At 43.8% G+C, this 14,275-nt stretch overlaps 1 protein-coding gene across 1 annotated transcript in view; it reads right to left on the reverse strand.

Moving 5' to 3' along the window:
* The window catches only part of RFX4 (regulatory factor X4), a 165,840-nt gene extending 164,922 nt beyond the window's left edge, over positions 1-918 (reverse strand). The window contains exon 1 of the mRNA XM_065886804.1: positions 455-918. Coding sequence (XP_065742876.1) covers positions 455-497 — 43 coding nt within the window. The 5' untranslated portion in view covers positions 498-918. The remainder of the gene's footprint in view (positions 1-454) is intronic.
* Between the last annotated feature and the right edge of the window lie 13,357 nt (positions 919-14,275).

Below are 14,275 nucleotides of genomic sequence, written 5' to 3' on the forward strand. Positions count from 1 at the left end.
GCCTCTGGGGCGTTCCGCTCGGCTTCCTGGCCCTAGCCACCAGCTCCAGAGCGCACCGCTATTCCGGGGCCCCCAAACCGGGGGAGGAGCCGGGCCCGGGAGGGGGCGGTCGGCTCGCAAAGTTTCTGCAAGTGGCACCTCGAGCTCGCCGCGAGCCAGCGAATCTTTACATAACTTTGTGTCCGCGGCTAGCAAGAGCGCGCTCCTCAGCGCGCGCGCACACACACACATTTACACACACAGTCACACGCTTACACACGCGCACACTTCCACGCATCCGCTTACAGACATCGCACATCGCATGGGATTGAAAACTTCTGCAGGCTCCGTTATTTCCTGGGGTTCCGCTGTCAAGTTGACCCTTCTGAACTTTTTGCGACTCTTGCTGAAGTTCCCCTTCTACCTCTTCTTTCCCTCCCAATGTCTCCCCCCAACCCCCACCAGTAGGACTAACCTGTGGAATCCATGTCGGGTTCCTCCAGTAACCCACAATGCATGCTCTTCCCATGGACAGCACAGGCGCCCCCCAAAAGTCCTGATGTTTGGGGGTCCCCTGTGCTAGAGCTGCCCAGGGAGGAAGGGAGGAAGGAGGGGAGAAGGAGAAAGAGACGCAGAGAGTGCAAGGACGGAAGGATAAAGAAGAAAAGAAAAAGGCAGAAAGAGAAAGGCGAACAGAGAAAGAAGAAAAGAGGAGAGAGAGAGAGAAGGGAGAGAGCTCGGAGAAGGGGGAGAGAGAAAGAGCGAGCGAGCAAGGGGACACTCAGTAATCCAGCCGGGCAAAGCCAAACCCGTCAAAATGTTTGCGGATGTTTCATGGGAAAAAGCATCATTTTATAGGAGCCCCGATGGGAGCAATGTCATTGATAGGCCAGCCGGCCTGATGAATGGCCGCTCGTCAGATGGGGCCGTGGCGAGGCGCACTGTGAAGCCCATTGTGGGCCTGTTTTGAATAAGAAAAGCCGCCTCCGAAAAGGGGGGCTCAGAGCGACGCAATCCCAGCCCTCCGACTTCCCCCTTCTATTATAGCATTAGCAACGTTTTTCTTAAAGTTCCAGAGGCCTTCTCCAGCCTTCGCCCGGCACTCATTATAGGCGAAATCAAAATTGGCTTAGATGTGGCCCCCTCCCCCCTGCCCCCCTCCCCCGATCCGGCCAGGCGCGGCGCAGGCTTGGGGGGTGGGTAGGGGGCTCCGAGGAGCCTGGTGAGTCGCCTACGCGGCCACGAGTGGGCCCCACTCCTTTCCCGCTTCTCTTGGGCCCCCCAAGTTTGGTCCCGGGTTAGATTTTGAGTGGGAGCCCTGGGGATGAGGTAAGCCTTGACTCCCTTCCACGCGGATCCGCGGACACGCGTGGGGGAGTGGAGAGCGCTGAAAGGGGAGGGGAAGGGGAACTGCAGCCCTAAGACCCCACCCCCACCCCGGGCGGCGAGAAGGCCGCTTGGCAGGGAGGGTGTGAGGCGCTGACTCATCTCCAGAACTTTCTCTATCTTCTGGGTGTATCTGCCTCTCTCTCTCCGCCTGCCTCCCTGTCTCTGTCTCCCTCTGTCCTTCCCTCGTCCTCTGTGTCCCTCTAAGTCTCCGGTTTGGGCTGCGTGCGTTTCGGTCCAGCCCCTGCCCCCTCACCTCTTTGTCTCTCCCTAGGACTCTGCCCCTCTCTGTCTCTATCCCCCTTGGTCTCTCTGACACTCCCCGCAGCCCCCGCCTCTTCCCGTAACTCTGTCTGTCAGTCTGTCTGTGTCTCGGTCCCTTCCTCCCTCCTCCCGCCCCCGCCCCCAGCCAGCCACGAAGTTTGCGAGAAGCCCGGGCCTGCGAGTGGGAACGCGGTTTTCCCAGGGACCCCCTCCTCGGCTGAGTGTAGAGTGCAGAAAGAGGGGGGCGAGGAGCTGGGGGGCTGGAAGTGGAAGTGGGGGGGGCCGGCTGCGTCTCCGCGGGCCCCGATAAAGTGGCCGTTCGCGGGCCGGCCGCGCTGTGATTAGAATATGAATGGGGCTCGGCGGGCGGAAGAGAAAGGCGGATTACCCGGGTGCTTTGACCATGGACAGAGGCAGCGCCGGCCCGGCCGCGGAAGGGGCGGGGCGCACGGGAGGGGTCCCTAACTCAGGGCGAGGGAGTCTCTAACCCGGGACCCCAAGCAGGGCGCGACTTCCGCGGTCCCTCCGAAAGCCCCCCAGTCTGCCCTCCTAAGTGGGACAATGTTGGGATGGGGGGCGAGGGGCCAGCACGTGCCGAGTTAAGGTCACGGTGCGGAAGAAAAGAGGCGGCGCGGAACGCGGGCTGGAGAGTCCGGGCTTAGCGTATTTCAGAGAGCTGGGTTCGAATCCCATTCGGTAAATGCCTTACTCTTTATGGGCCTCAGTTTCCTCGTCTGTAAAATGGGGCAAAGTGTCCCCTCTCAAAGTGTGGGGTAAAATTAAACGAGGTAATGGATGTAAAAGGGGCTGAGTATTCGCTGTTCTCTCTACTTGGAACTCTCCTTACCATCTACCTCCCCCCAACATGTGCCCGCGTGACCGGCTCTTTCCCACCACCCTGATCTCAGCTAGCGTCGCCTCCTCGGAGTGCGCCTGACCACTCTGTGTGAGGCGCCCCTCTTGCCCCGGCCGGTGCCTGGTTCATTACCCGTTTGTTCCTGCAGGAACACCGTGCACAGCCGTTTGCTCAGAGCCCAGAGCAGCGCCAGGCACATTCTTTCCGGCCGCGATGGCTGGTGAAGGGAAGGGGGGTATGAAACCAACCAAAGGCGACGGTGGTGATCACCGCACGTGGTCGTGGTGTGCGTGGTGGCAAAGACCGCGGGATTCCAAGTCAGGAGATCAGAGAGGCCGGGTTCTCCTTTCGCAGCCTCTGTTTTTCCCTGGACGAAATGGGGCGGATGATAAAAACTTCCATCAGCCAGCTGCAGGGGCCCATTGGGAGGTAGAAGACTTGGCGGGGGAGCTTGACGAGGTGCCTTCCGGTGGTTGCGGGGAAGCTCGTGCTTCAGGCCCTGGGAAAATCCTTGAGGGATGCCAGGGGCCGGGTTGTCTCCAGAGGGTGGACGAGACTGTTATGGCTGTTGCTATTATTCTTATTTTAATTATTATGCACGCAAAGTTGGGGCGGGGTGGGCCAGACTCGCCAAGGAGGAGTGAGGAGAAAGAACTCATAGGTGGGCCGCGCAGATGCCTGCCGTGCACAGTCCAGGGCGCAGGCTAGGCTAGGCCCCTGCCCTGTGCTGTCTAACCTGGGAGGGCACTGCTTCTTAGACATGACAGTGCTGCAACACCCAGGAGCTTAAAGAAATGAATATAAGCACTTATCCATTCATTCTTTAGTATAAATTTTTGTTGCATACCTACTATGTGCTTAGCACTATTCTAGGAGCTGAGGATACAGCAGTGAACAAAATAGACTAAAAAAAAATCATGTTGGAGTGAGGTGAGATAGATAATATATAAAATATATAATTTGGTTATTTAGGATGTCTGATGATGAGTGCTATGTAGGGGGTGGGACATAAGGGAGGGCCTCTCTGAGAAGGTAACATTTGAGCTTTAAAATAGTGCTATCTGCTGTTGGTGGGAATGTAAATTGGTGCAGCCACTATGGAGAACAGTATGGAGGTGCCTTAGAAAACTAAAAATAGAGTTACCATATGATCCAGCAATCCCACTCCTAGGCATATATCCAGAAAAGACGAAAACTCTAATTCGAAAAGATACATGCATCCCAATGTTTAGAGCAGCACTATTTACAATAGCCAAGACATGGAAGCAACCTAAATGTCCATCAACTGGTGAATGGATAAAGAAAATGTGGTACATATATACAGTGGAATATTACCCAGCCATAAAAAAGCATGAAATAATACCATTTGCAGCAACATGGATGGACCTAGAGATTATCACACTAAATAAAGTCAGACAAGTATCACATGATATCATTTATATGTGGAATCTAAAAAAATGATACAAATGAACTTACTTACCAATCAAAAACAGAAACAGACTCACAGACATAGAAGACAAACTTATGGTTACCAAAGGGCAAAGGGGGTGAGGGATAAATTAGGAGTTTGGGATTAACAGATACACACTACTATATATAAAATAGATAAACAACAAGGACCTATAGCACAGGGAACTATAATATTTTGTAATAACATATAATGGAAAAGAATCTGAAAAAGAATATGCTTATATATATAAACTGAATCACTTTGCTGTACACCTGACACTAACACAGCATTGTAAATCAACTACACTTCAATAAAGAAAAATAAAATAAAACAGTGCTATCTGGGGGTCAGTGACAAGGGTGCGTTCATTTGTGAAAATTCACTGAGCTCTGTATGCTTATGATTTTATGTATTTTCCTGAATGTATTTCAAACTTCAATAAAATGTTTGTTTAGATTCAGTATGAACAACATCATATAGTAATAATAGCTACCATTTACTCTTTATGTATTGACTGTGATAGGTGTTTTCCACGCATTATCTCATTTGATCCTCACGATACAGCTAACATGTATTATTGTTGTCCCCACTTTTAGAGAGGAGGACAACTAGGGTGCAGTGTAGCACTCTTGCACTTCACAGGCACTGTGGACACAACAATGAGTGACCCACCTCCTATCCTCCAAAATAAATACACAGGGGGCGGTGGAGAAAGTGTGGGTACTGTGGGAACCAAGAGCGGGGATGTGAAGCTGAGCCCAAGAGGCTGGTGTCAAGGCAGGTCTCCTCCAGGAAGTGATGACTAAGCCAGGAACTGGATTCAGCAGGCAGGGGGGTTGAGGGGTGTTATAGACACAGGAGCCTCTGTGGTATGTTTGGGGTCTGGAGCCTGGCATGGCTGCACATAGAATGGGAGGGAGGAGTAACAAGCAACTTCTTTGGGAGGTAGGTGAGGATCAGGTCATGCTAATCCCATCCTGGAAGGGATTTGAATACAGGACTACATTTGTATTTTGGAGATACCAGTGTGGCCACAGTGTGACACCAGGATGGGGGTTGGTTGCTAGAGGTGGTGGTCACTGAAGTGGGGGGGAGGAATCCTGATGGATTCCCTGAAATAGGGACATGTCAGTGGGGGCAGGAAGACGTGACTGGGTTCAGGAGATACTGAGGAGATCACATCTATCAGCTTTGGTGTTAGCTGGATGTGCCCAGTGAGGGGCAGGGTGGAGTGATGTACAGGTTTCTGACTTGGGCTATTGACACCATTCACAGAGACTGTCTGATGGGGGGAGGAGGGAAGATCTGGCAGCAAGGCAGAGGCGACTTGAAGTGCTTATAAAACTTCCCAATAGCCCAGTGGCAATGACTGGAAGGCAGCCCCATGAAAGCGTGGAGTTGGCACTGATGTGTAGACCTTGGTGGCTTCTGAAGCCCTTGGAATGGATGAAGGAGCAGCATAGAAGAGGAGGGTGCAGGGTGAATCCCTCCCAGGTCATCCGGAATGCTCTGCCCCGCCCCCTGCTGTTGTCTCCATAGTGCCTTGTACTTCCCAATCCTAACACTCACCTTACTGTAATTATTTACTTGTCTGATGTTCTATTTTCTCTACAGAACTTACCACCATCTAAAATTGTTTTGTTTCCTTATTCATTGCATGCCTCTCCACTCCACAACACAAGCCTTAGGAGGGCTGGAACTTTGTCCCTCTTGCTCACTGCTGTCAACACTGTCTCTGGACAGTATTTATTGATTGCTATGAATGGCCCATCCACTGGTCTGACTGGTAGCAGGTGACACAGACCCACAAGAGCACAAGATGATGGATTTCCTCATGCGGTGAAGTCACCGGACACGAGTTTCACACTTTGCACAGCACTGAAACACTCTGGTTCTAAGTGAAAGTCAGAGCCCTGTGCCACTAATTCTAAAAGTGAAATCTGGAAGACAATATGTCCTCTATCAAAATCTCCAATTGTGGGTTTATACTGTAGAGTTGCATTATGTGTGGGTCTAGGCCTGGATCACCTTCAGCAGAGAAACCTCTGCTGAGGAAGACACAATCAGTGTTGTTCTAGGCAGAGGTTCAGAGGTGAACAGGATAGACAAGCTTCCTCCCCTCCCTTCCACCTCCTGGAGTCTCCATGCTGTTGGGAGGGCTGATGATAAACAAACAAATGTTAAACAATATTCCTGCCTTCATGGATCTTATATTATAGTAAAGACATGAGTCCAATCTTATGTTTGTTAATGACTCATTTGTTAATTACATAGTTATTTACTTCAACAAACTTTGCTGGGGCACCTTCAATGCACCTCTGCAAGGTGTGGGGATAAATAGTCCAATAAGACTGTGTTTACCTTACATTGTCTTGTTTCAGTGAAGGTGACTCAGGAAGAACTACAAAACATCTGGATAAGTAATCTACAAGTAGGGTGCCTGGAGCTGCTGTGGCAGCGCTGGATCCCCCCGCTCACTCTGGAACCACCTGAAGGCTGGATTGATTTCTGCCCACAGTTGTCACTGATATCCAGAAAATGCTTAGTTAAAACCAAAGATGGCAGAAAAAGAAGTTTCTGGCAATGAATAGAAAACGGTCGCAAACATGTAATTATAAAGACAAAATGCATGGCTCAGTTGGAAAGCTACAAAATGCTTTGACATGGTTGGAGGGCAGTATGTGCCCAGGAAAGTAGGCTAGAAAGGTAGATAGAAATGTGAACCACAAAGGCAGGCCAAAAAAGGGTCCTGTGTGCCAATCTAAGGAGCTTAGACTTGGACCTGTGGAGGATGATACAGCATGGACAATTATCATCAAGTAAGGGACATAATCAGATCTGCATTAGAGAAAGATCATCAGACACTGGCATAAAGGCAGAGAATGTTCTTAAGGAGAGGGAAATTAGAGACAGGAGACCACCATTTAAAAAGCTTCCCAAATGCTCTAAACACTATTTCCCATTGAAGGAGTCAGAGTTTTGGAGAAATGGCTGATTCCACGTCTGGGGCAAGAAATGTAAAAGATGAGCCTGGATCACTCGGTCATGCCAACGAGAAAGGAAGCTGTGACAGACTTCAAGATTCTTTAAGGGAGCTTCAAGATGTGACAATTTTAGAATTGGAAATAATAACTTAATGGGTTGAAGCACATCAAATGTGTTAATGCTATGAGGTCATAATACTACTACAAGAAAATACCCAAAGAGGTCCACCTTTGGAGGAATCTAGGTAACAGAATTATTAGCTTAAAAACTAATAAGTCAAGGGGGAAAGTCAAACATTTATTCTGCCTTTCCTATATGAACTCTAACTCACAGCAACAAAATAGTTGATGGAAATTTTTTAAATTGAGAATTCCAGCTAATATATGCAGCAGGAATGACAATTAAATATTACATTTTTTCAATCCCTAAGGAAAAATAATGGCTCAATTGTTACTTTCTCTAGGAAGCTTTTCCTGACCGTATTATGCAAAGTTAAGTGTTTCCTCCTGGCTATTACCCCAGCATTTGTTCATAGCCCTATTATATTACTTATCATGTTGCCATAATTAATAGCTTTTACGTCTGTCTCTTGCACTTGGCCCTAAGTCCCTGAAGGATAGGACCCAGCTCTTTATAGTTGTGTGCATGTGTGTGTCATAGTTTCAGAATATCAATATTATTATTAACAATGTGATTACTGAAAGTCATTTAAGATCTTTTCCTTTTGGTGAATTTTGTCATTAGGGTATATTTTCCAAGGACCGTACAAATAATTGTTTTAAAGTCCCATGGGGAAAATATCTGTGTAGATAAGTTATCAACTTTATTCATTTGTTATAGCTTCTTGGACAATTTATCCTTTTATTATTATGTCGTGCCCCTCCGATAATTTCCCTAATTCTGAATTCTGCTTTGTCTGAAATTAGTAGAGTTATTCCAGCTTTCTTTGGATTAGTGTTAGCACAGGACATGTATCTTTCTCTATCCCTCTACTTTTAACCTATCAATGTTTATATTTAAATTGTGTTTTTGTAAACAACACATAGTTGAGTCTTATGTTTTTAATCTACCTTGACAATCTCTGTTTTTTAACTGGTATATTTAAATATTCATATTTAAAGTGATTATTGATATATTTGGGTTAATGTCAACCAAACATTAATATGTTTGTAACCATTTTCTCCTCATTGCCAGAAACTTCTTTTTCTGCCTTCCTTGGGTTTAAGTTTTAATTGAGCACTTTATCTCCTCTCCTAGTAAATTATACTTAAAATTTGTTTTTAGTAATTTCCCTAGAGTTTTCAATATACATTTCTAACTAACCTAAATCCACCTTCAAATGACACTATTCTGCTTCACATGTAGTGCAGGTACCTTATAACGGAGTAGTCTCAATTCTTCCTGCCTGTCCCTTATGACATTGCTGTCATTTATTTTGCTTATCCATATGCTATAATCACCCATTACGTTGTCACTATTATTCCTTTAAATAACAGTAAGCTTTTATTTTTTTATTGATTTTATTGGATCAATTAAGAATAAGAAAAATAAAAGATTTTATTTCACCTTTATTTCTTCCTCCTCCAATGCTCTTACGTTCCTTACACAGACCTGAGTTTCTGATTTTTTTCCTTCTCTGAAGAACTTCCTTTAACATTTATTGCAAGAAAGGTCTGGTGGCAATGTCTCCTCAGTTTTTGTTTGTTAGACAATGTCTTACTCTCTTCTTCACTTTGAAGGATAATTTTGTTGGATACAGAATTCCAAGTTGGGGTTCTTTAAAAAACAAAAAACTTCAAATATATCACTCTGTTCTCTTATTTGCGTGGTATCTGATGAGAAGTCCATTGTAATTCTTACCCTTGTTCCTCTCTAGGTAAGGTGTTTTTCCCTTTGGCTTTTTTCAAGGCTTTGTCCTTGTCTCTGGTTTTCTGCGTTTTGAGTATGATATGCCTAAGTGTAGGGTGATTTTGTTTGTTTGTTTTGCTTTTGTTTTGAATTCTGCTTGGTGTTTTCTGAGCTTCCTGGGTCTGTCACTAATTTTGGAAAGTTATTGGCCATTGTTACTTTAGATATTTCTTTTCCTTTCTTCTATCTTCTTCTTCTGATATTCCAACAACATGTATATTACATATTTTGAAATTGTCCAACAGTCCTTGGACATTCTGTTCCATTTTTTTCATTTTTTTTTCTCTTTGCATTTCAGTTTGGGAAGTTTCTATTGGCCTATCTTCAAGGTCACTGATTCTCTCCTCAACTGTGTCAAGTCTATTAATGAGCCATCAAAAGTATCCTTCATTTCTATTACACTGTTTTTGATTTCTAGCATTTCCTTTAGATCCTTTATTTGAATTTCCATCTCTCTGCTTAAATTAGCCGCCTTATTCTTAATGTTGTTTACTTTTCCACTAGAGCCTTTAACATATTCATCAGTGATTTTAAACTAAATGTCTGGTAATTCCAACGTCTGCATCATACCCAAGTCTGGTTCTGATGTCTGCTGGATCTCTTCCGACTGATTTTTCTTGCCTTTTGGCATGTCCTGTAATTTTTTGTTGAAAACTGGGTACATTGCATTGGGTAATAGGAACTGAGCCTTTAGTGTGAGGATTTATATTAATCTGGTGAGGATTTGTGCTGTATTTGATGTTTGCTGTAGCTGTAGTTGTCAGAGGCTTCAGTTTCCCTCAGTGTCCTTGTTTTTGTCTCCCCTTTCAACTTCAGGATTCCCTTAACTACTCCTTCTCATGCATGGTCTGCATCTTGCAGCTCTTTCAGTGGATCCATTATTATCCTGGACCCCTGTTGTTGTGGTAGTAAGGTGTGAGGGAGGGGGAGCGTTCCCTAATATTCCAAATAAATCTCAGTCTTTTAGTGGGCCTGTGTCTCTGGACTGTAATTTTCACAGGTGTTTATTCTTCTATAGTAACTTTCTTACCTCCACTCCCCTTAGACAAGACAAGAAAGCTAGAGGGGGCTGGAGTGGGAACAATGCCCTTCTCCCAGGGCTCTGGAACAAGGTGCTGGTAGTCTTTTGCCCTGGAGAGTAGGCATTTGTTATGGAATAAGCTCTGGGCATATTTCACAATTATTATTCTTTCCCTCCCCCTGCCAGAGCTATGAGGGTTTTTTCAGCTCTTTATCCTGAGACCCTGGTGTGGTTTTTGAAGATAAAGCCCATGAAGCTTGGGGATCCCTAAGACTGAGATCCCTAGGGGCTGTCACTCATACTAGTCCACACTCAGTCTCCAACAATTCATGAACATTACCATTTAAATGCCTATCAGTTCATGACTCCAGTGGCTTTTGCTCCAGGTAATTAGATCTCATTATGATGCTCTAGATCCTCATCTCTCTCCATAGTTTGGGCTGGTACTTTGCCCTGCAACCTCAGTTCTCTAATGGGTCCAAAAAGTCATTACTTTTGTTTGTCCAGCCTTTACTTGTTGTAAGGATGGGACTGATGACTTCCAAGCTCTTTACATGAGAACTGAAACTGGAAGTTTATTCATTTGTTTCATTTAGATTTTTCTTTCCACTTTGATTTCTTTTAAAAAACACATGTTAAGTCATCTGCATGTTTCCAAAGCCAAATATGCATATCAAATCGGCAAAACAAGGTATATTAATAAAGATTTCCTATTCTATCTGTATCTATTCTGTATTCTCTTTCCTCTATAGTAACTTTTTAAAAAAACTTTTTGTTTATCATCCCATCATTGTTATTTTAAAATTAATGCCCTACATGATATGATGAAGAAGGTCCTTGGACCCATTTTAAGAAACACTGTCTTAGGGAGATGTCTTATGAGGGAGTCAATAAATGTGCATTTGCAAAAAGGAGTTCAGAGAGGGGAAAGAAAGAATGAAGAAGGAAGGAAGGAGGGAGGAAAGGAAATATAGGAAAGGAAAGGAAAGGAGAAAGGAATCAACTGCCAATTAAGAGAATTACAAGATAAATAACCCCTTGCCAAGACTGGAAGGAGAAAAGAGACTATCTCTCTTCTTTTGTCCTTTCTTAAGAGTAGGAAAACTTTCTAAAATGCCTTTTTGAAGATTTTTCTTCCTGTCCCATGGAACAATTGACTTGCCTGTCCATTCCTTTACCAATAATAGACAAAGGGCAAATAAATACCATGATAGGCTAAGATGAACCAAAACTCTCCCCTGGGGCTGGAAAGGGGTCCATCTTCCTCTGAAATACACAGACACCAGGTACCTGAACCAAATCTGTGTTCAGTTACCAAGGAAGAAGGAGAGGAATGGGTAGGCAGTCAGTAGTGTCTGCCATACCATTTAAAAGAAGATCAGCCTTGCATAACTTCATGCTGTGTAGTGGGAAGGGCCCTCTGCTCAACTAACAAAACGTACATCTTGTCCATGAATACCTTCGCTCCAGGTCCTTGCCTTGCTGGAGCACATGACCTCCAACACTCTCCCATTTGATTCCCATCAACAGTTCACTCATGAGAAAAAATATTAACTGAGAATGGCACAAAGCTTTGCACTCCACCCATTCCTCAAGATGGGATCTTCAAAACTCGCTTCCTTGGTTTGGTTTGACAAGTGCAGAGAAGACCCATGTCTCCAGTCCTGCAAAAATCTCTCTTCCCATTGTTGTTCACGAGAACTGATTAACCACAGTGAAATGCTTGACTCTTGGTAGCTGCTGCTCCTACATATAGTAGACAGATCATACTCAGGGACTATGTGAAGCTTTTAAAATGCATAAATGACTGGGAGAAAATAATTTACACACAAATGCAATTCCAAAAGAAATTCCAGTGTGATTTTAATTCATCTGGAAATGTAAATTTATCTTTTTAAAAAATTATTTTTGCCTTTGCTAAATAACAAAAGTAATATGTTTGCTACAAAATCTCAAATTATATATGAGCATGTATTAAAAATGAATAAGCTCCCTTCCCCCTATAATCCTATTGTGGTAACATGTATTAATAGTTTAGTGTATGTGATTCTACATCTTTCTCCGTGCTCAAACATAAACAAATTAACTAGATAAGAATATTTCACAGTGTAGTTGTACCATAATTTCTCCAATGTTTACTTTATTGAAGGTTTTCTGGAAGGGCGGCTTCCAGATCTGGGGTTTTTTTTGTTACTCTTTCCCATTATGAATAATGTTACAATAGACCATCCTTGCACATATGTTCTTAAGTACTGGTGTTTTTATCTCTATCAAATGGATTGCCATGAAGGGGAATGCTGGGTCATTTAATATTTGAATGACATGGATGGACTGCTTTCCTCAAAAGTTTAACAGTTCACACTTCCACCAGCAATATATGAAAGTGCATGCGTGCCCTTGCTTGTGCTACATGTTATTATTTTTAAAAACTTTTAGCCAAATGTGGAGTAAAAATGGTGAATAATTGCTGTTTTAATTAGTAAGGTTCAGCACCTTTTCTTGTATTTACTAGATTGTAGCATTTTGTCCTTTGTGGATTGCTTATTTCTATCCTATGTTAAGCAACCTTTAAAATCCCCACCTCTGGTATTCAGACACTCATGTAATTCTCCCTCTTTGAGTGTGAGCTGGGCCTACTGACTCACTTCTAATGAACAGAATTTGGCAAAATTGATGGGATATCACTACTAATTTTTTTTCCATACTATGGTTTATGCTTTGAGGATCTTATTTAAGAAACCTTCCTTTCTCCAAAATTATAAAGTTTCTGTTTTTCTTTCATTACTTTAACCTTTTTACCATTCCATCCAAACATTTAATCCAACTTCAGTTCATCTTTTATACACATATATACATATATATACACATATATATATATATATATATATATATATATATATATATATTCTTTCAATATAGTTAACCATTTTCTTTTTCCACCAAACTATTGTCTTAGTCAGCTCAGGCAGCCATAACAGAATACCACAGACTGGGTGGTTTAAACAACAGAATTTTATTTTGTCACAGTTCTCGGGCTATGAGTCCAAGATCAAGGTTCTGGTCTATTTGATTTCATGGGACAGTTGTCTTTCTGGCCTGCAGACGGCCGCCTTCTCTCTGCGTCCTCACATGGCCTTTGGTGTGCGTGCCTAGAGATGGAGAGATCTTTCTCTCCTCCTCTTTTTATAAGGCCACCAATCCTATAGGATTAGGGCCCCACACTTAAAACCTCATTTAACGTCAATTTCCTCCTAAAGGCCCTATCTGCAAATACAGTCACATTGAGGGTTAGAGCCATGACACATGAATTTGTAGGGGGTGCAGAGCATACAACTCAGTCCACAGCAACCAACTGTTAATCCATACTCTCCCCACTGGTTTTTGGTACCACTGCAATCATATTCTAGTTTCCTGTACAGGTACTCTCTAGTCTTTTCCTTTCATCTCTTTGCCTATTTCTGATCTGGTGCTACTCTATTTTAATTACTATGGCTTTATAACATTTCTTTATGTCTGGTAGGCAAGTTCTCCCTTCTCTTCTTTTTCAAAATTGGTTTAGCTACTCATGAACTAATTTTTCCATATATATTTTAGAATAAATTTGTCAGCTTTATTAAAAATCCTTGAGGAAATTTAATTGGACTTGAATTAAAATTAAAATCATTTTGAGTTGAATCAGCATGTTAGTCATTCCATATATGAATATAGTATAATCTCTCCATTTATTCGAAAAATCTGTGTGCCCTTTAATTGAGTTCCTTGGTAAAACTCCTTGCCTTGGTTTGATTTATTCCAGGAGACTTTATGGTCGACTTGCTATTGTGCATGACATCTCGTTTGTTATATTTCATAAGTGGTTATTGCTGGTGTGGAGGAACACTATTGGATTGTTTTCTCATAACCTTATTTAGGCACGTGACAGTCACGGAGATATACCGCCCGGATTTCCCTCAAGAGAACCTGCTGCAGAGAGCACAGCTGATGGACATGGTTGAATCCACCATCGCGTTCTTGCCTGCTGAGGCCACACTTCAGTCACTGGGCACAGCAGGGGGAATAGGGCTGCTTGTTTTTGCAGGATGCAGACTTTGGCTTGAGGTCTCCCTCTTCCCCTAGCTGAAACATTCTAGAACCATGTCGAAGTCTGGGAGTCTTTTTGCCCAGTCTGCCTTTCCCCTCTCCTTTCACAGGGATCAGATGTGCACTGCAGTGTGAAGATTCTCCCCATCCTTTTCCATTCTGTTCCCTTTACTCTTTACGGGCATTTCTCCCCAATAAATGTCTTGCGTGTCTAATCGTGTTTTGGCTCCTTCTTCTTGGAGGACCTGAGCTGAGACAAGGAATAATTTACATACAGTAAAATGCACAGATCTTGTCTTCTGTTCCATAGGTATGACAAATGCTTACACCTGTGTATCTCACACTA

This window comes from Phocoena phocoena, chromosome 11 (genome assembly GCF_963924675.1).
Source record: "Phocoena phocoena chromosome 11, mPhoPho1.1, whole genome shotgun sequence".
NCBI classification, from domain to species: Eukaryota; Metazoa; Chordata; class Mammalia; order Artiodactyla; family Phocoenidae; genus Phocoena; species Phocoena phocoena.